A 19,146-nucleotide genomic window follows, 5' to 3' on the forward strand; every position below is an offset into this window, starting at 1 on the left:
CTGCTCAGGTCAGGAACCTGACAGAACCACATTAGACCCGAGCCCGACCCGGCCCGAGTATCTCCATTTATTCCCACGCCCAAACTAACCCGAGCCTTACCCGACCACTGGAATGTTCACTTTATCTACCTCCCGATTCCGAATCTACAGGAAGCTGCAGCATGAGCGCAATGACGTCATAGAGATGCTCACTTGCTCACTGAGCAGACTCAGAGTTTCCCTCCTTGATGACCCGGACTCCCAGCTTAGGTTGGCTTTTCAACTTTTGACACTTATTAAACTCAACTTCCCAGCAGAGTTAAATGTAATACTTACTGTGTGTGTCCGACACGGACTCAGCCCGACCTGGACCCAGCCCGACCCGAACCTGGCCCGACCTGACCCGAGCCCGAAAGCCAGACCCGGAAGAGCGACCCAACACGACCCGGACCCGACACATGTCGTCGGGTCCCGTCGGGTTCAGGTCGGGTGGCAGGCCTTTCCAGAGCGGAGGTCAGATGAGGATTGAATTAATTTCAATCACTGAATCTGAACAAGAAGTAAATCTGTCAGGAATGGAACACTTTGCTTTACGTGTGAGCTTGTGGCGCAACGGTAGCGTGTCTGACTCCAGATCAGAAAGTTGTGTGTTCAAATCACGTCAGGCTCAGTTATGTTTTCCAGCAGCTCATGTTCCTGGATTTTATATCAGAAGAGAGTTCGTTCTCTTGGAATGTTCGTGCATGGTAGAATTTCAAGATCAACTTTAATAGATTAAAATCCTGATTTTTGGTTCCGTTCCATTTCCATGCGCAGTTCTTATTTCACACTGTTTTATTAGATTAGATTAGATTAGAGATACAGCACTGAAACAGGCCCTTCGGCCCACTGAGTCTGTGCCGAACATTTATACTAATCCTACACTAATCCCATATTCCTACCAAACATCCCCACCACCTGTCCCTATATTTCCCTACCACCTACCTATACTAGTGACAATTTATAATGGCCAATTTACCTATCAACCTGCAAGTCTTTTGGCTTGTGGGAGGAAACCGGAGCACCCGGAGAAAACCCACGCAGACACAGGGAGAACTTGCAAACTCCACACAGGCAGTACCCGGAATCGAACCCGGGTCCCTGGAGCTGTGAGGCTGCGGTGCTAACCACTGCGCCACTGTGCCGCCCACAGAACAATGTTTCAGGGATGTGATGTGTCCATTGTTTGCACAATCGCTCTGTCACCCAGTGTGAGAAATAAAACACAAACCGCACAGCGTGCGGCTCAAACCCATACCTGGCTCTGTCTATCGGCCGCTTAGTTCAGTTGGTTCGGACGCAGTGTTAATAACAACAAGGCTGTGGATTTGATCCCCATGTGCGCTGTCACATGGTCAGTCATTAATTTGACACATTTTTGGAACACTTAAAATCCAACTTTTAGATGCAAACAAGTTTACATAAAATGTCAAAGGGAATTTATTTTGAATAACATCCATTGCATCTTTGTCACTGGTCTGGAGTAACACAAAATTCTTTCCAATTATCTTCCGTTTGCTGATAAACATTGAACTCGTGGCCTTTCTCGTTAATGGTCACGAGCAGCAAAAACAGACAGAGCAAGTCTGACCGCCCAGAGATGTGGAAAAGGCGTCAGTTTGGGACAAATGCAGCAAATCAAATGTTCACCCGGCCCCGAAAGATTCAAAAACTGGGGAAAAGGACACAAGGAGATAGAGAATAAGCTAAAGCTGACAATGTAAATATTTCCCATCATTGATATCTCTCTATTCCAATCCAACCTTCAGAGTTGGGTAAATAATTTCAGTGTAAATTGTGCAGCTCAAGAGTCAAAACCAAAGGGCGATGCAGAATAAAGGAGAACTGCCAAAACCCCAGATTGAACCAGGGATCTTCAGGCCAACACACTCCCAACTGAGCTATTTCAGTCTCACAGGCTTGGGATGATAATTGGCAAGTAACATTCGCACCACACAAGTGCCAGGCAATGACCATCTCCAACAAGAGAGAATCTAACTATCTCCCCTTGACAGTCAATAGCACTACAATCACTGAATCCCCCACCATCAACATCATGGAGGTTACCATGGGTAGCCATACAAATAATGTGACTACAAGAGCAGGTCAGAGGCTTGGAATCCTAAGGTGAGTAATTACAGTGCAGCTGTTGGCTCCACCCCAGGGGCTGAATTTGTTCTGTAAACCATGAAGCAGCTTCCTCTCAAATCCCAGATTTATCAATAACTCCTCTTACAAAAGCCCCAAAGTGTGATATATTCCTCTCACTCATCCATGACTCCTGACTCCCCAAAGCCTGTCCACCATCTGCAATTCACAAGTCAAGAGTGTGATGGAATACTCTCCACTTGCCTGGATGGGTGCAATTCCAACTCAAGAATCTCAACACCGTCCAGGACAAAGCAGCCCACTTGATTAGCACCCCATCTACAAACATTCACTCCCTCCATCATCGGCACACAGTGGCAGCAGTGTGTACCGTCTACAAGATGCACTGCAGCAATGCACCAAGACTCCTTAGACAGCACCTTCCAAACCCAGTGACCTTTACCACCGAGAAGGGCAAGGGCAGCAAATGCAGGGGATACCACCACCTGCAAGTTCCCCTCCAAGCCACACACCATCCTGACTTGGAACTATATCGCCGTTCCTTCACTGTCGCTGGGTCAAAATCCTGGAACTCCCTTTCTCACAGCACTGTGGGTGTACCTACCCGACATGGACTGCAGCGGTTCAAGAAGGCAGTTCACCACCACCTTCTCATGGGAACTTAGGGATGGGCAATAAATGCTGGCCTAGCCAGCGATGCCCACATCGCATGAATGAATGAATAAAAATGTGAAGTATCCCTTGTGTCATTCTTTTGGTATAAAATATAACCCTGGTGGAATTGCCCCTCCCACTCACACCTCACTTCATAGAACATAGAAAATGGAGAAAATTTATGGCACAGAATGAGACCATTTAGCAATCGTGTCTGTGCCAGCTGAAAAAGAGCGATCCAGCCCAATCCCACTTTCCAGGTCTTGGGAATGGGAGCTGAACAGATGTCAGAGCTCACATTATGTGAATGTTCTGTTGAAGTGTTGGTGAGCTGATATACCAGTGGAGATTCACACTGTTGGACACAGTGTGAAATACATTCAAGTATTTATAAAACATTACAACATGTGAGTAATATTCCCCATTGATTTCTCAGCACTGATGGATTGTGAAGTGGGAGACAGCCAGAAGTCCCAGTGATCCACACTGACCCTGAGCTGAGAATGAAATGAGAAAAAGTTCAATCTTCAGCAGCGAGATGCTGCAGAGAGGTAAGAGTCCTGAATCAAGGAGAGACTTTCTCATACTGCTGTTGAATCTCATTTCAAACACTCCTTGAACTCCCTGCCGAGGAATTCAGAGATGGATAACGCCTGTAAAATCAGCCTAAAAAGGAAATAGAAAACACCCACCGTGGGCTCAAACTCAAAAACTTGAGATTCAGAGTTTCATGCTTTCATCGACTGAGCTCACTAGGCCTGAGACAGTGTCCCCGGCCTGTCTGTTATTGGACGGTGCAGCTGTTGGCTCCACCCCAGGGGCTGAATTTGTTCTGTAAACCATGAAGCAGCTTCCTCTCAAATCCCAGGTTTATTAGTAAATCCTCTTACAAAATCCCCAAAGTGTGATATATTCCTCTCATTCATCCAGAATAAAAGTTACATCTTTTGCTCTTTTTACCTTCCAAACATTGACTTCTATTTTGCTCAGCATTTATTTCTCTTTCCTTTTTATGTTGTGCATTTCCTAATAAACATTTCATTTCAATTATTTATGAGGGATGAAATGAACAGAAAAGATTTTCTGCAATGGTACCGGGGTGTGGGACAGAGTGAGTGGTTCGGATCTGGAATACACTGCCTGAGAGTGTGCTGGAGGCAGATTCAATCGTGGCTTTCAAAAGGGAATTGGATAAACACCTGAATCGAGAAAATTTGCAGGGCTACAATGAAAGGGCAGAGGAGTGGAATTAGCTGATTTGCTCTTGCAAAGAGCTGTCATGGACATGATGGACTGTATGGTCTCCTTCTGTACTGTAACCATTTGATTCCTTGATTCTAACTCTGTCAAAGTTGTTCTGAACTTGCTCTGCTCCAAGGAGAACAACCCCAGCTTTGGCACCCACTGTAAACCTTCCTCCAGACAGAAAAAGAACTGTTCACCACAACACTGTGACCCAGCTGTTCACATGATTTGGATGCGGGCACCAAATGTAGTATTTCCAAGTTTGCAGATGACACAAAACTAGGTGGGAATGTGTGTTGTGAGGAAGTTGCAAAGCGGCTTCAAGGGAATTTGGACAGACTTAGTGAGTGGACAAGAAAGTGGCACATGAAATATAATGTGCAAAAATGTGAGGTTATCCACTTTGGTAGGAGAAACAGATGTGCAGATTATTTGTTAAATGGTAAGAGTGTGAATGTACAAAGGGGCCTGGGTGTCCTTGTCAATAAGTGACTGAAAGCTAACATGCAGGTGCAGCAAGCAATTAGGAAGGCTCATGATATGTTAGAGGATATGCAAGAGGATTTGAGTACAGGAGTAGTGAAGCCTTGCTTCAATTGTATATAACCTTGGTTGGTCTGCACTTTGGAATACTGTGTGAAGTTTTGTTCCCCTTACCTTCGGAAGGATATCATTGCCATAGAGGGAGTGCAACGAAGGTTCACCAGACTTGTTCCCGGGATGGCGGGACTGTCAAATGAAGAGAGATTGGGGAAACTGGGCCTGTATTCTCTAGAGTTTTGAAGAATGAGAGGTGATCTCATTGAAACTTACAAAATATTTAAAGGGATAGACAGGGAGATGAAGCTAAGATGTTTCCCCCGGTTGAGGAGTCTAAAACCAGGGGACACAATTTCAACGTAAGGGGAAAGCCACTTCGGACAGAGATGAGGAGAAATTTCTTTACTCAGTGGGTTGTGAATCTTTGGAATTCTCTACCTCAGAGGGCTGTGGAAGCTCAGTCATTGAGTATGTTTAAAGCAGAGATTGACAGATTTCTAAATACAAATGACATAGGGGAGATGGAGATAGTGTGGGAAAAAGGCATTGAAGTGGACAATCAGTCATCATCATATTGAATGGCAGGGTGGGCTCGACGGGCTGAATGGCCTACTCCTGCTCCGATGTTGATATCAGTCTGCAAACTTCATATGCATGCTGTCATTGTCCCTTTTATTCCATGGGCTTCAGTTTTACTGGCAGTCTAGTATGTGACATCATCAAGAAGGTTTTTAATAAGTTAAATAAGGAGAAATTGTTTCCAGTGGCAAAAAGGTCAGTAACCAGAGGATGTATTTATCAGGTGATTGAGAAAAGAACCAGAGGCGAAATGAGGAATGATTTTTTATCCAGTGATGTGTTGTGATCTGGAATGCACTGTCTGATCAGGACTTGAAAGCAGCTTCAGTCGTAACTTTGAAAAGCAATTGGGATAAATACTGGAAGGAAAAATGTACAGATTACTGGAGACAGCACTGACACAATGGACCAAATGGTCTCCTTCTTTGGGTATCATTCTCTGGTTTTATGAACATAATGTTGATACAATTCGCTGAGTTGGAAGGGAAGTGAACCCAGATTCCGGGTATTCTAAACACCAGACCCAAACCAAATGAACAAGCCCGTTGTTTAATCTCTGTTTTTCACACCAGCTTCTCCTCGCTCTTTCTGTGTTTCCAGCCTGGTCTGTTCCTCTGACCTTCATTCCTGACACTCTATTGAGAATGGCCAACTCACTGCACCTCTCACTTACACCGTCATTCCACCCCTTCACCCACTTCCAAACCTCTCTGTTCAACAGTACCTCACATCTGCTCCTCTGCTCCATTAATATAACAGGAAAACATTTTCAAACAGACATTTCCAGACAGTGAACGTTCCAGTAAGACAAGGTAAAGATCAGATTCATTCACTTTAAACACAGAGAGAGCAGCTCTCCCTGTTCAGTCTAAGGAGCAGATGTGGTTTCACTCCCATTAGTCTTAGAGACATGGGCCAGAATTTTAAGGGACCGTTGGAGACGGGAATGGAGGCTGGGGAGGGGGAGCGGGGGGGGGAGTATAAAATAGGGATGGAAGACGTTGGACCGGATTTTTCTGTCGGCGGCAGACATGGACGGCAGACTTCGCACATCCACACGGCAAGAAGGCATTTAAAGTATTTATGAATCCAATTGTCAGCAATTTTATTCACTGGATCCAATTGAACTAATAGCACACGGGAACCACGGGGCTTCAGAGCCTCGCCTGGTTAAAGGAGGCAACTGGGAGGTGGGAGCTGAGTGTTGGCTTCACTGGGAAGCTATCGGGTGAGGCAGCGTCACTTGGCAGCAAGGGTGGAGGGGGAACGGGCATCGGGAAACACTGTCAGGAGTGGGGGCCAATGTGCCAGCTCTGCAGAGGGAACAACACCAGGGTGCCATTGGGGCAGTGCCACTTCATTGAGGATGACAAATGAGGTAAATGTGGCTGGGTGTTGTTTACTATGAAGGCCTTGCACTCAGGGAGGGGCAACCTGTCATGGGCCTCATTCGAGGCTCCCATTGAGGAGGAGGAGGAGGAGTAGAGAGGAAGGGAGGGAGGCGCAGGCACCAGCAGGGGCACCACAGCAGCTTGGGGGCCCACAGGAAGTCCAGCCTCGAACAGGAGGCTGGAGAAGGAGGCAGAGGAACACGTCAGCCGAGGTTCAACAACCTGCAGATGTCCGAGTGACAGTGTCTCCGCAGACTGCACCTCTCCACAGAGGTCGTCACTGATCTCTCCGCCATGATGCAGCTGTGCCGCATGCGACTTGGTGGGTACCTGATGCCAGTGTCACTGAAGGTCACCGTGCCACTGAACTTCTGCATCACCAGATCATTGTGGGGATCCACTGGAGATATGTGTGGAATCTCACAGTCTGTAGTGAATCAGTGCATCAACGAGGTCACCAATGTCCTGTTCAGGAGGGCCGGTGACTATGTGCACATTGATCCAAACAGTCAAGCTGAGAGAGCTATAGGATTTGGGGCCATCGCTGGATTCCACCAGGTGTAGGGTGTCATTGACTGCACCCATGTGACCATCAAGGCTCCTGCAGACCAGCCAGCAGCCTTCAACAGGAAGGGCTTCCACTTACTCAGTGTGCAATTGGTCTGCGACCACTGCAAATGGATCCCATAGGTGTGTGCACAAATCCCGGGAAGCAGCCACAACGCCTGCATACCAAGGCACTCCCAGGTGCCAGAACCTTTCCGCGGCCCCATCCACTTTCAGAGATGGATCCTTGGAGACAAGGGCTACCCACTGAGGACATGACTACTGACGTCTGTGAGGAACCCACGCACGGATGCAGAGGAGAGGTACAACACCTGCTGCGGGTCAACCCGAGCGACCATCAAGGAGGCCATTGGTCTCCTGAAGATGAGATTCAGGTGGCTAGATCGATCCAGTGGAGCCCTTCAGTATGTCCCGGCGAGGGTCTCGCATATCGTGGTGGTTTGCTGTGCACAGCACAATCTGGCATTACAGAGGGGTGAGGTGTTGACTAGTGAGGATATCGTGGAGTGTGATGTCTCCTCTGATGATGAGGATGTGGAGGAGGATGCTGCCCAAGCAGTGCCAGATGAAGAACCTCAGGCACAGCAGGAAAGGGGCCCACAAGGGAGACATGAGACACCCTTATACATTCAAGTTTCCTTTGAGCCTTACCACCTTCTGGAACCACAGCAATAAAGTCTTAGCTTTAAACAGCCCTGTTGTCGCCTCCTTCCTTCTGTACTGCAGCGTCCAGGTACACATCGCACAGTGACAAGGCCGAAGCTTTGTGAACTCAGGGCTTGGTCCCTCACTTCCAGCCCCTTGGGAGGAACGGTTTAAATGAAGTCCCAAAGGGCATCAACAATAGGAAGGAGACATAGTGAGAGAACATCATTTCTTTCTTCCGTGTGACAACAAACGCAACCCTATCCATCTGGAATGTGCATTCACCGTGAACCCCTCAGTGAATCTCGGTGCTCTTCTGAAATCTTTTCCGCGTGCTCCTACGTGGTGCTCCCCCTGCTCTGTCAGCTGAGGTGGAGACAGGCTGCTGACCTTGCTGCCCCATGTCTTGGGATGACATTGGTGGCCGTCCTCTTGCTGCCTGAGGCCTGGAGGGCCCCGGCACACTGAGGGCCTCCTGCACAGGTACAGGGACCCCCCTCTGTCATCGAGGGTGATGGAGGCAGGCACTGGCATCACTTGTGTCACTGGCAGAGGGGCTTTGGAGCTACTGTCCACACCAGGAGCACCCTGAGAGGAGACCCCAGATGTAGCAGCCAGCTGCTCCTCCCCCTTATAAGACACACTTGTAACTCGCTGCTGACCTGAGAGGGACGTGGACCTGGTGAAGAGTTCAGGTGCCTCGTTCCCCCCTCTCGCCTTGTCACCGCTGGATGGAGCTCATGGACAAAGCGATGGAGTGCAGGTCTGCACACATCTCCGGCAGCCACTGATTGGTCGGCTGGATCTGGCTCTCCATCAGAGTCACCAATCTCTCAAGGAAGGAAGCCAGACACACCCCCATCAGAGACAGTACAGCATGCAAGGCCTGGATGGACTCCTCCATCATCCGAACTTGGGTACACATAACCTCCGGCAACTCTGCCAGATGTTGCCTGACCTCTTGCTGCAGCTTCAGCATTTCCCGTGTTGCTGGTGACACCAGAGGCACGTCATCATCCTGGGACTCAGCATGGGCCTGGCCTCCCACAGACTTCCAACTGCCAGTGGCCTCGGCTGTCACTGCCTCCGTCATCTGCCCGGGCCTGTCTGTGACGTGCTCACCAGCTTGTGTGCCCAAATCTAACAGCGAGTGGATACCCACCGAGTGAGGGTTTCTGTGCTGGTGGAGGGTGCAGGGGAATGATGTGACGGTGCACCCTCTGAGGCTCCCTCCTCCTCCTCAGAGGTGTCTGGCTGTCCCCCAGTCTCTCCAGCTCTTCGCTCTTGTCTTTCATCCTAGCCTGCATGTGAAAACAGGGACATTGAAGGGTTAGGGTCTGCCCATCGTGACATTCCAACCACCCCTACTGTGCAGCTCCATTGATGCAGTGGTGAACAGATGAGCAGTGTGACTCCTTTGCAGCAGATGCACCCTTGTGCCCCAGGAGATGTTCATTCACTCTCTTAGGTAGGTGTCCCTGTCTCTCCATCAGCTATGGAGCAGCTGCTTTGCTGCCCGGCCTGTTCCATGGCCTCCTCCTCCATCGGGATGAGGACATGGAGATAAGGCATCCACTGCCAGTCTTGACATGCTATTTCCGATTGTGGGCTGTCTTCTCCTGCAGCCACTATGATCAACAAAGTTAGTCTCCCAGCGGGGACAAACCCAATATCTCTGATGGTGATAGTCCAGCAGTCCATGATGTGGACACACATATTCCTCCTGCATGTGGCCCCTCTCGAGGGACTGTGTGAGTTTATACAATGACTGACGTGCACCTCCCACCGAGATGCAGCCAAGCCTCAGGCAGCATGTCCTGCTGCCATTCCCCAATACACATGACTGGGTGGTCACTCCCTTTCCACCAAACACTCCCTCTCACTCTGCCATGCACAATGTCCAAAGGGTCCAAAGTGTTTTGAGTTTGCGCCTGAGCAGCCCGGATCCGGTCATTGACCCACTTCTTGCACTGGATCCATGTCTTGGGGGTGACCCCACGGCTGCTGACTTCACCTACTATCTCAAAGCAGCTTTGCTTGGTCAGGTGGACAGGTCTCCACCTCCCATCCCTGGGGAAGAGGATCTTCCACCTATCTGTTGTCACCTGGAGGCGAACCTGCAGGAAGGCATCGCTAAACTATTGGACCATGGTCACTGCAGGCTCGCATTCAGCTCCTTACCTATCAGGCAGCAGAGACAGCAGAACGGGTCATGGGGCATCAGTGACAGCAGAACGGGTCCTGGGGCATCAGTGACAGCAGAACGGGTCCTGGGACAGCAGAATGGGTCCTGGGCAGCAGAGGCAGCAGAACAGGTCCTGGGGCAGCAGATGCAGCAGAACAGGTCCTGGGGCAGATGAGGCAGCAGAACAGGTCCTGGGGCAGCAGATGCAGCAGAACAGGTCCTGGGGTAGCGGAGGCAGCAGAACAGGTCCTGGAGCAGCAGAGGCAGCAGAACGGGTCCTGGGGCAGCGGAGGCAGCAGAACAGGTCCTGGGGCAGCAGATGCAGCAGAACAGGTCCTGGGGTAGCGGAGGCAGCAGACCAGGTCCTGGGGCAGCAGATGCAGCAGAACGGGTCCTGGAGCAGCAGAGGCAGCAGAACGGGTCCTGGGGCAGCAGAACGGGCCCTGGGGCAGCAGAGGCAACAGAACGGGTTCTGGGGCAGCAGAGGCAGCAGAACGGGTCCTGGGGCAGCAGAGGCAGCAGAACGGATCCTGGAGCAGCAGAGGCAGCAGAACGGGTCCTGGGGCAGCAGAACGGGTCCTGGGGCATCAGAGGCGGCAGAACGGGTCTTGGGGCAGCAGAACGTGTCCTGGGGCAGCAGATGCAGCAGAACGGGTCCTGGAGCAGCAGAGGCAGCAGAATAGGTCCTGGGACAGCAGAACGGGACCTGGGGCAGCAGAGGCAGAAGAACGGGTTCTGGGACAGCAGATGCAGCAGAACGGGTCCTGGGGCATCAGAGGCAGCAGAATGGGTCTTGGGGCAGCAGAACGGGTCCTGGGACAGCAGAACGGGACCTGGGGCAGCAGAGGCAGCAGAACGGGTTCTGGGACAGCAGAGGCTGCAGAACGGGACCTGGGGCAGCAGAGGCAGCAGAACGGGTTCTGGGACAGCAGCGGCAGCAGAACGGGTTCTGGGACAGCAGAGGGCTCTCAGGAAGACACTCCTTTAAACCAGGCAGCAGTGAATACAGGTCTGGCAGTCCTTTCAATATGGTGCCAGCACCTGCCGTTGTGTCAGATGTCGGTGCCATCGGTGCCTCGTTCCCTACCTCTGGTCCTTGTTTACATGGGCCCCACGCCTCCCCTTCATTAATTGGTCAGCTGCTCCGTGATCGGTGTCGGCCGGCCACATTTCACTCGTGTGGTGACGGCACCCACTCACGGTGTCTCTGCCGAGAGCCGCACCGTTAGTTTAAAATTCAGCCCATGGGGTCAAGAGTGGAAAATCTCCCCTCTGATTCTCTCTACTTAAACTGATGGAGACACCAAATTAAAACTGTTGAAACCAGGGATTGTATCCTGGTTCTTCAATCTAGTGTTCTCCCAACTGAGCTATTCCATCCTCACTGTGAACTCATCTTCATTGGAGACAAATATAACTCCAGGTGGAATTTCCCCACCCGTTCATTCCTCACTTCAGGGGAATGGGACCCGACCAGATCGCGGAACTCAGATTATGTTAATGTTCTGCTCTTGATATCTAAATATTATCTTGCGTTTGAGCCACTTTTAATCAGGTTCACGGACAAATTCTTCCATCATCCCTTCTCCCACATTCTCTCTCTCTCATTCATTCTTTATTCCTCACAGTCCAGAAAGCGTTAGGAATCAGAGCTCACCTCCAAACCCTCTGCACACAGACCTCTGTCTGTTACCCTGTTTGATCCAAGAGACCAGTCAATAAATTACACTCTTTATAAACACAGAAAGCTGCTTCAGAGTGTTGGACAGAGATAAATACACAGAAGTCTTTTGAAAAAAGTTCATCTTACGTGTTGTTACTGAGCCCACAGAGCAGGGCGGGCCCAGGCTCCAGCCCCAGCCTGTGCTGTGTTAGCTGATGCCACCTGGTGTGATACTGAGCCACACGGAGCAGGAAAGGGCCTGATTGTATTCATGACCTGTGTTGAGTTAACTGATCCCACTCAGTGTGGCAGGAGCCACACAGAACAGAATGGGCCCAGGCTCCTTCCTCAGCCTGCGGGATGATAGTTCTTCTCACACATTGTTGTACAGAGCCCCACAAAGAACAGGGAAATCTCAGGCTCCATCCCCGGCCTGTGGTATTTTACTTCATCGCACCTGGTATGGTACGGAGCCCCCAGAGCAGGAAAGATCCAGCTTCCATCTCCGGCCTGTGCTGAATTAGCTAATCTGACCTGGTTGGCACTGAACCGCAATCAGGGAAGGATGGGCCGAGGCTCCATGGCCTGTGGTGTGTTAGTTATTCTCATTTGGTGAGGTACTGAGCACTATACAGAGCAGGATGGGCCTGTGCTCAATTAGCTGATCTCATCCAAAAGATTTTGATAAGGTTCCACACAAGAGGCTTCTCTATAAGATTAAAGTCCCTGGTATCAGTGGTAATATATTGATCTGGATTGGGAACTGACTGGCAGGACGTAGGCAGAAAGTAGTTACAGATGGATCTGGATCTGTTTGGAGACCAGTTACCAGTGGTGTCCCACAGGGATCGGTGTTGGGACTGTTGCTCTTTACTATTTTTATTAATGATCTGGATGTAGGTGTAGGGGGCACCATCTGTAAATTGACAGATGATTTGAAGATCTGTGCGAGTGTTCAGACTGTAGACGATACTCGACTGTTTCAGGCTGATCTTAATGTGTTGGGAGATTGGGTTCATGACTGGTAAATGATGTTTAATTTGGGTAAGTGCAGTGTTATTCATGTGGACAGGGCGAATGTTCAACATTCATACACCCTTCAGGGAAAAACATTAAAGTAGGTGGAGAAAGAAAATAATTTTGAGCAGAGATCTGGATGTTCTAGTGCACAGATCTCTAAAGGTACAGCAGCAATGCTGTGAAGTGATAGTTGGAGCAAATAGAGGGTTGGGTTGCATTCAGAGGACAATTGAGTATAAAATGAGGCATATTCTTTCATGGGATGTGAGCGACACTGGCAAGTCCAGAATTTGTGACCCATCCCTAATTGTCCTTGACAAGGTGGCAGTGAGCTCCCTTCTCGAATTGCTGCACTCCATGTGGTGTAGGTGCACCCACAGTGCTGTTAGGAAGGGAGATCCAGGATTTTGACCCAGCATCAGTGAATGAACAGCGATATATTTGCAGATCATATGGTGTGTGACTTGGAGGGGAGCTTGCACATGGTGGTGTTTCCATGCATCTGCAGCCCTTGTCCTTCAAGGTGGTGGAGGTCTTCGGTTTGGAAGGTGCTGTCTGCGGAGCCTTGGTGAGTTGCAGCAGTGCGTCTGGTAGATGGTACACACTACTGCCACTGTGCGTCAGTGGTGAAGGGAGTGAATGTTTAAGGTGGTGAATGGGGTGACAATCAAGGCGGCTGCTTTGTCCTGAACAGTGTCGAGTTTCTAGAGTATTGTTGGTGCTGCACTCATCCTGGTTTGTGCCTTGTAGATGGTTGACAAGTTTTGGAGAGTCAAAAATCACAAAATTATTACAGTGGAGAAGGAGGCCATTGGGCTCATTGTGTCTGCATAGAATCATAGAACATAGAAAGTTTACAGCATAGGCAGGCCAAAAAACGAGCCACCCAGCTGAATCCCATTGTCCAGCATTTGGACCGTAGCCCTGCAGGTTCAGGTACTTGAGGTGCACATCCAGACTCCTTTTAAATGAGTTGAGGGTTTCTGCCTCAGCTACCCTTACAGGCAGTGACTTCCAGACTCCCACAGCCCTCTGGGTGAAAAAACCTTTTCTCATCTCCCCTCTAATTGTTCAACACATCACTTTAAATCTATGCCCCCTAGTCACTGACCTCCCTACCAAGGTAAATAGACCCTTCCCATCCATTCTATCCAGACCCCTCACAATTTTGTACATTTCAATCAAATCTCCCCTCAGCCTCTTCTATTCCAAGGAGAACAACCCCAGTCTATCCAATCTTTCCTCATAGCTGCATTTTTCCAGTCCTGGCAACATCCTCGTAAATCTCCTCTGTAACCTCTCTAGTGCAATTACATCCTTTCTGGAATGCGGTGACCAGAACTGCACACAGAACTCAAGTTGTGGCCTAACTAATGATTTATTCAGTTCCAGCATAACCTCCCTGCTCTTATATTCTATACATTGGCTAATAAAGGAAAGGATTCCATAAGCCTTCTCAACCAACTTATCAACCTATCCTGCTACTTTCAGGGATTTGTGGACATTCACTTCAAGGTCCCTCACTTCCTCTACACCTCTCAGCATTCACCCATTAATTGTGTCTTCCTTTGCTGTGTTTGACCTCACCAAAGGCATCACCTCACACTTCTCCAAGTTGAATTCCATTTGCCACTTTTCTGCCCACCTGACCAGTCCATTTCTCCAGCTATCCTAATGAGCATTTCACCATGTGCCTTGAGCTGAGTTACTCATCACAGAATTCCCACTATCTGATTTACTCTTGTAGCCAGAGTATGTATATGAATGGTCCAGTTAAGCTTTTGTCAATGGTAACCCCCAGGATGTTGATGGTGGGGGGATCCAGCGATGGTAATGCAGTTGAACGTCAAAGGGAGATGGTTACATTCTCTCTTGTTGGAGATGGTCATTGCCTGGTACTTATGTGGTGTGAATGTTACTTGCCACTTAGCAGCCCAAGTCTGAATGTTGTCCAGGTCTTGCTGCTTCTGGACATGGACTCCTTCAGTATCTGAGATGTCCCGAATTTGTCCTTTTATGAAACCTTGGTCAGGACTCACTTGGAATATTGTATCCAGTCTTGGTCTCCTCACATGATGGGTGATATTGAGGCTTTGGAAAGGGTACAGAGGAGAGACATTCGACGAATTCCCAGTATAAGACATCTTGGTTATCAAGTTAGACTAAAAGAGTTGGGACCCTACACCTTAGAGAAACCTAGACTGAGGGGTGATCCGATTGAGGTTCATAAATAATGAAGGGTCCAATTCAGCATGGGAGAGGAGTCATAACTTTATATTGTGAAAGGCCAGATGGCACCCGGATCACATTAAATTTCATTTTCAGTGGTTGGCTAATGTACCAGGATGGCCGAGTGGTTAAGGCGTTGGACTTAAAATCCAGTAGACATGTGTCTGCGTGGGTTCAAACCCCACTCCTGGTATCTGTGCTTACAAAATTTTACTTTTTCTTTCCCTAACTTTTGCCTTGCACCATCATCTCTTCTGTCATTTAATCACTCTTGCCTTCCAACTGATCACAGCTTCCTATTTTCTGATCTGCCCCAGCACCGTTCCTTGGCTCTGCGCTTGCTTATAAACTGGTAAATCTTTAACTTAATCTCCTCTGTCCCCTGACAATGACCTTCTCATCCTTCCTGGATTGTGGTTCCTCACAGGATCCGCTGCCTCTCCGACTCCCCTCCAGGGAACTGAAGGCCCTGAGCCTTGGTCTCGCTTTATACGCTAGCTGGTAGTTGATTCCTTGCAGGTCTGCCACCGCTCAGGAGAAGCTCAAAACCCAGATCAAGCAAAGTATCAAGAGGAATGTGAACAAAGGCTCCCTGGTGCAGAGCAAGGGACAGGGAGCCTCCGCCTCCTTCAAAATCAGCAAGAAGGAAAACCTAGGGAAAAGTGGGAAAGAAGGTGAAGAAACCAGCACATAAGAAATCTTCAGTGAAGAAACCAGCAGACAAGAAATCTTTAGTGAAGAAACCAGCAGACGTGAAAGTGACAACAAAGAAAGTAACAGCCAAGAAAACGAGCAGCAAGGCGGCGGCAACGCCAAATAAGGTGGTGAAGAAAGCAGAGCTTCAGAAAAAGTCTCCTGCGAAGAAGGTCAAAAAAGGCAAGAGTGCGGCGGGCGGAAAGGCGCTGAAGAAAGTGCAGACATGGAAGAGCAAGGTCAAGCCGAAAGCAGCGAAGGCTCAGAAAGCAGGGCCTGGAAAGAAGTGAAAGAGCGCGGGATACTTGGAAACATCTGAACACAAAGGCTCTTCTCAGAGCCACCCACATCTCTCAGGAAAGAGCTGATCCCCTGATCAAATGATCCCTGTCCCGGCCCCGCCTGCAGATTCCACATGGAAATGATTTGGAGTAAATCCAGGATCCCTGGTGACTCCCCTCCACCCAGCCCTTTCCCCACTCTCTGTAATAAAACAGAGGGATATCCGGCCCTCACACTAACTGGAGATGTGTTCGGTACAGTCTCAGTTCACAAATTCAGGGGGAGAGTCTGTAAGACAGGAACACTGGCGGAGAAACCCCACCTCACAACTCAAACCCCAACACATTAGTTTCTCCAATTCAGCTGGAGTCGGGTGACAACAGGAGCTGGGATAGGCTGTGATCGGGAATGTGAGGAATGGATTTGTTCAGGGAGGAATGAACCTGGAATCTCCGAAAATAACAGTTCCTTATTTCCCCAGATGACACATTCTGCAGTGAGAGTGAAAAGTCTCTTCACTGCTTCACCTTTACTAATTGTTTGGTTCTAGATGAATAATGAGTCAGAGAGTAATGCCAGGATCTGAAGCTTCTCTCACACCAGCTCTTGAATGACTCAGTGTGAAGTGTCCAATGTGTGAAGCTACTGCCAGGGTTTGTCAAGCTGAACAGTTTCAGCTCAGTTACTGGGGACCTGGAATCCCCGCAGTTTGACTCTGTCTCTGATTGGTCACCCGCTTCTCAATCCAATTCTTAACCAATAGGAGAATCACATATAAGTAAATAGAAGTTCTCATTGGCTTCGATTTTCCAATTGGAAAAAGCCCGGCAATTCCAGAGCAGGAAGGAATTGAAGTGATGGAAAATTTCAATTTTCAGGCAACAATTTTAAAACCTCTCATTTTATGTTCTGTTTTACTGTGTTTACCGTCACAAAATCCTGACGCGATTTTAGGAATCGTTTTCATTTGTCAATCTGTTAACTGTAAGCGGCGGGAGGAAGGTCCGGTTCAGCAATTTAAAACGGGACAAATATCAGCTTCCTCTCTGTAAAAGGAACAAATTAGTGACTAACCGCTTCTCACAGGCTTCTCGGGGACTGACAGAAACGAGCGGTTTCTGATCCTTTCTCCTGAAAGAGGCGGATAATGCTGCAGGGAGCAATGAACTGCCCTTCACTTTCTGGCTGCTAATACACCCCTGACTTTAAACAGTTCAAACAGCGACTGATGCTCTGTCGGAAAATGAGCAGATTCACCAGAATGATGCCGGTCCATCATGGCCAAAGACATCCAGCTGGCCCGCCGCATCCGCGGGGAACGCACCTTAAACCCAGCTTCAGTAACAAGTGTAACAAGGGCTCCTTTCAGAGCCACCAAATCAGCAAAGGAAAGAGCTGCCATCTCTGTTCATCATCAAACCCATTAGATTGAAGGGGCGGTCACATGGTTTCTGTTTTGTCACATCACTTTCCCGAAAGGCCTGTCGGACTGAGAGCTGGTCTGGAATTTAGAAAGCAGCATTACCGGAGACTCATTGCTGCTCAGCACAATCTCAACCCGCTCCTGGGATCCGTTAGCTGGCATTTGGGGAAAAGAAATGGATCCCAGTTTTATTTGGAAGGCATTAATGGAGCCGGGTCTGTTCACATGAGGGTTATTTACAAACATTACCCAATGAGTTCACTAATATTTGAATCCATTGGAGATCAGTACACAGGATATGTAAGTTAGCTCGGTCACTCTGACTGAAACCGCCAGTTCCCCGGGGCTGCAGACCCTGACACTGCGGGGAGAGAATCCCCGACCCTATCCCGCCGCCGGGGGGAACAGACAGCTCTGTGTCCGGAGAAAAGGGAGGGCCGGGGGGAAGGCACATATTAAAGCGCTGCAATGGACTCAGCTCCTGTGTGTGCACAACTCTCACTGATTCCGTCCTCTGGGAACAGTGCGGTCTAAACAGATCAGGTTAGGAGAGAGACACACAGCCCGAGAATGGCCTCTTCCTTCCTGCATTTACTCTGTTCCGGGAGCAGATTCTCATTGAGAAGCGGCGCTCAGATCACCGGAGAGAAATAAAAACACAATTCAAACTGTCCAAATGAAAAACAGAGAATTAACCCGGACACTTCCATTATTAAATTAATTCATCAGCTCCGAACCAGTTCCCGTTCATGGACCGGGATAATCTCGGGATTTATCAAATCGAAGGCAGCGGGATTTATTAAATTGTTGATTCTGACACCCTGTAGTTCACTTCTTCACTTAACTAGAGGGGGAGATGTGTGAGCAGAGAAACAGAGCGAAATCCAGAGAGGGAACTGAAAACACACCTGGACAGATGTGAAACAGGTCAATCCACTGTTCCAATAACTCCATCTCTGATTCCCTCCTGACAGTAACCAGCCCTTTCACAGAGACTGTGGGTGGCTCTGAAAAGAGCCTTTGGTTTATTAGATGACATTTTGGCCGCTTTACTTTTTCTGGGAGCTCTGAGCGCTGGTTTTCTTGGGCAGCAGCACGGCCTGGATATTAGGCAGCACCCCGCCCTGAGCGATGGTCTCCCCTCCCAGCAGCTTGTTGAGCTCCTCGTCGTTGCGGACGGCCAGCTGCAGGTGTCTGGAGATGATGCGGTTCTTCTTGTTGTCCCGGGCCGCGTTGCCGGCCAGCTGGAGGATTTCAGCTGTCAGATACTCGAGCACAGCAGCCAGAAAGACCGGGGCTCCGGCACCCACACGTTCACCATAGTTACCCTTTCTCAGGAGCCTGTGAACACGGCCCACCGGGAACTGCAGTCCAGCCCGGGAGGAGCGAGACTTGGCCTTGGCCCGAGCTTTCCCGCCGGTCTTTCCTCTTCCAGACATTTCCACAATCTCACAAATACTTTCACAAAGAATGAATAATTTCCTTAGCATTGATAGTATATCGCCGGCGGTCAGGATGGCCGAGCGGTCGAAGGCGCTGCGTTTAGATCGCAGTCTCCATTGGAGGCGTGGGTTCGAATCCCACTTCTGACAAGTTGCGTTTTGACTGCACTGGAGGCGTTTGGGAGCAGCGGTGAAGAGCAAAGAGAAAGCAGGAAAGAACATGGACTAACAAAGTAACAATGGACCCAAAGATGTTGCATTAAAACATGAGTGTCAGAGGCAACTGAGCAAACAGCAGGGCACATAAAAGATCAAAAATGTAACCTTTGTATCGGGGTGGAAGATGTTGCCAATATCCTGAATGAATACTTTACTGTTTTCCCGAATGAGAGGGTGATGCAGATATTGTTATTAAGGAGGAGGAGTGTGAAGTATTGGACGTGATAACTTAAGGAGAGAGG

General features: G+C 49.2%; 1 protein-coding gene and 3 non-coding genes across 4 annotated transcripts; 3 read left to right on the top strand and 1 right to left on the bottom strand.

Annotated features, from left to right (window-relative positions):
• The first annotated feature begins 577 nt into the window (after positions 1-577).
• trnaw-cca (transfer RNA tryptophan (anticodon CCA)) lies at positions 578-649 on the top strand. Its single transcript has one exon. It is a non-coding gene; the product is annotated as a tRNA-Trp (tRNA).
• Positions 650-14,955: 14,306 nt separating this feature from the next.
• Positions 14,956-15,038, top strand: trnal-uaa (transfer RNA leucine (anticodon UAA)). Its single transcript has one exon. It is a non-coding gene; the product is annotated as a tRNA-Leu (tRNA).
• A 3,284-nt stretch (positions 15,039-18,322) lies between these two features.
• On the bottom strand, positions 18,323-18,682 carry LOC137363467 (histone H2A-like; the record flags this gene model as incomplete). Its single annotated transcript, XM_068027291.1, has 1 exon — positions 18,323-18,682. A coding segment is annotated over exon 1 (360 nt), but the record flags the coding sequence as incomplete, so codon positions are not given.
• A 70-nt stretch (positions 18,683-18,752) lies between these two features.
• Positions 18,753-18,835, top strand: trnal-uag (transfer RNA leucine (anticodon UAG)). The gene has a single exon. It is a non-coding gene; the product is annotated as a tRNA-Leu (tRNA).
• Positions 18,836-19,146: the final 311 nt, after the last annotated feature.

The sequence above is a fragment of the Heterodontus francisci genome, unplaced genomic scaffold, assembly GCF_036365525.1.
Source record: "Heterodontus francisci isolate sHetFra1 unplaced genomic scaffold, sHetFra1.hap1 HAP1_SCAFFOLD_61, whole genome shotgun sequence".
Taxonomy (NCBI): domain Eukaryota; kingdom Metazoa; phylum Chordata; class Chondrichthyes; order Heterodontiformes; family Heterodontidae; genus Heterodontus; species Heterodontus francisci.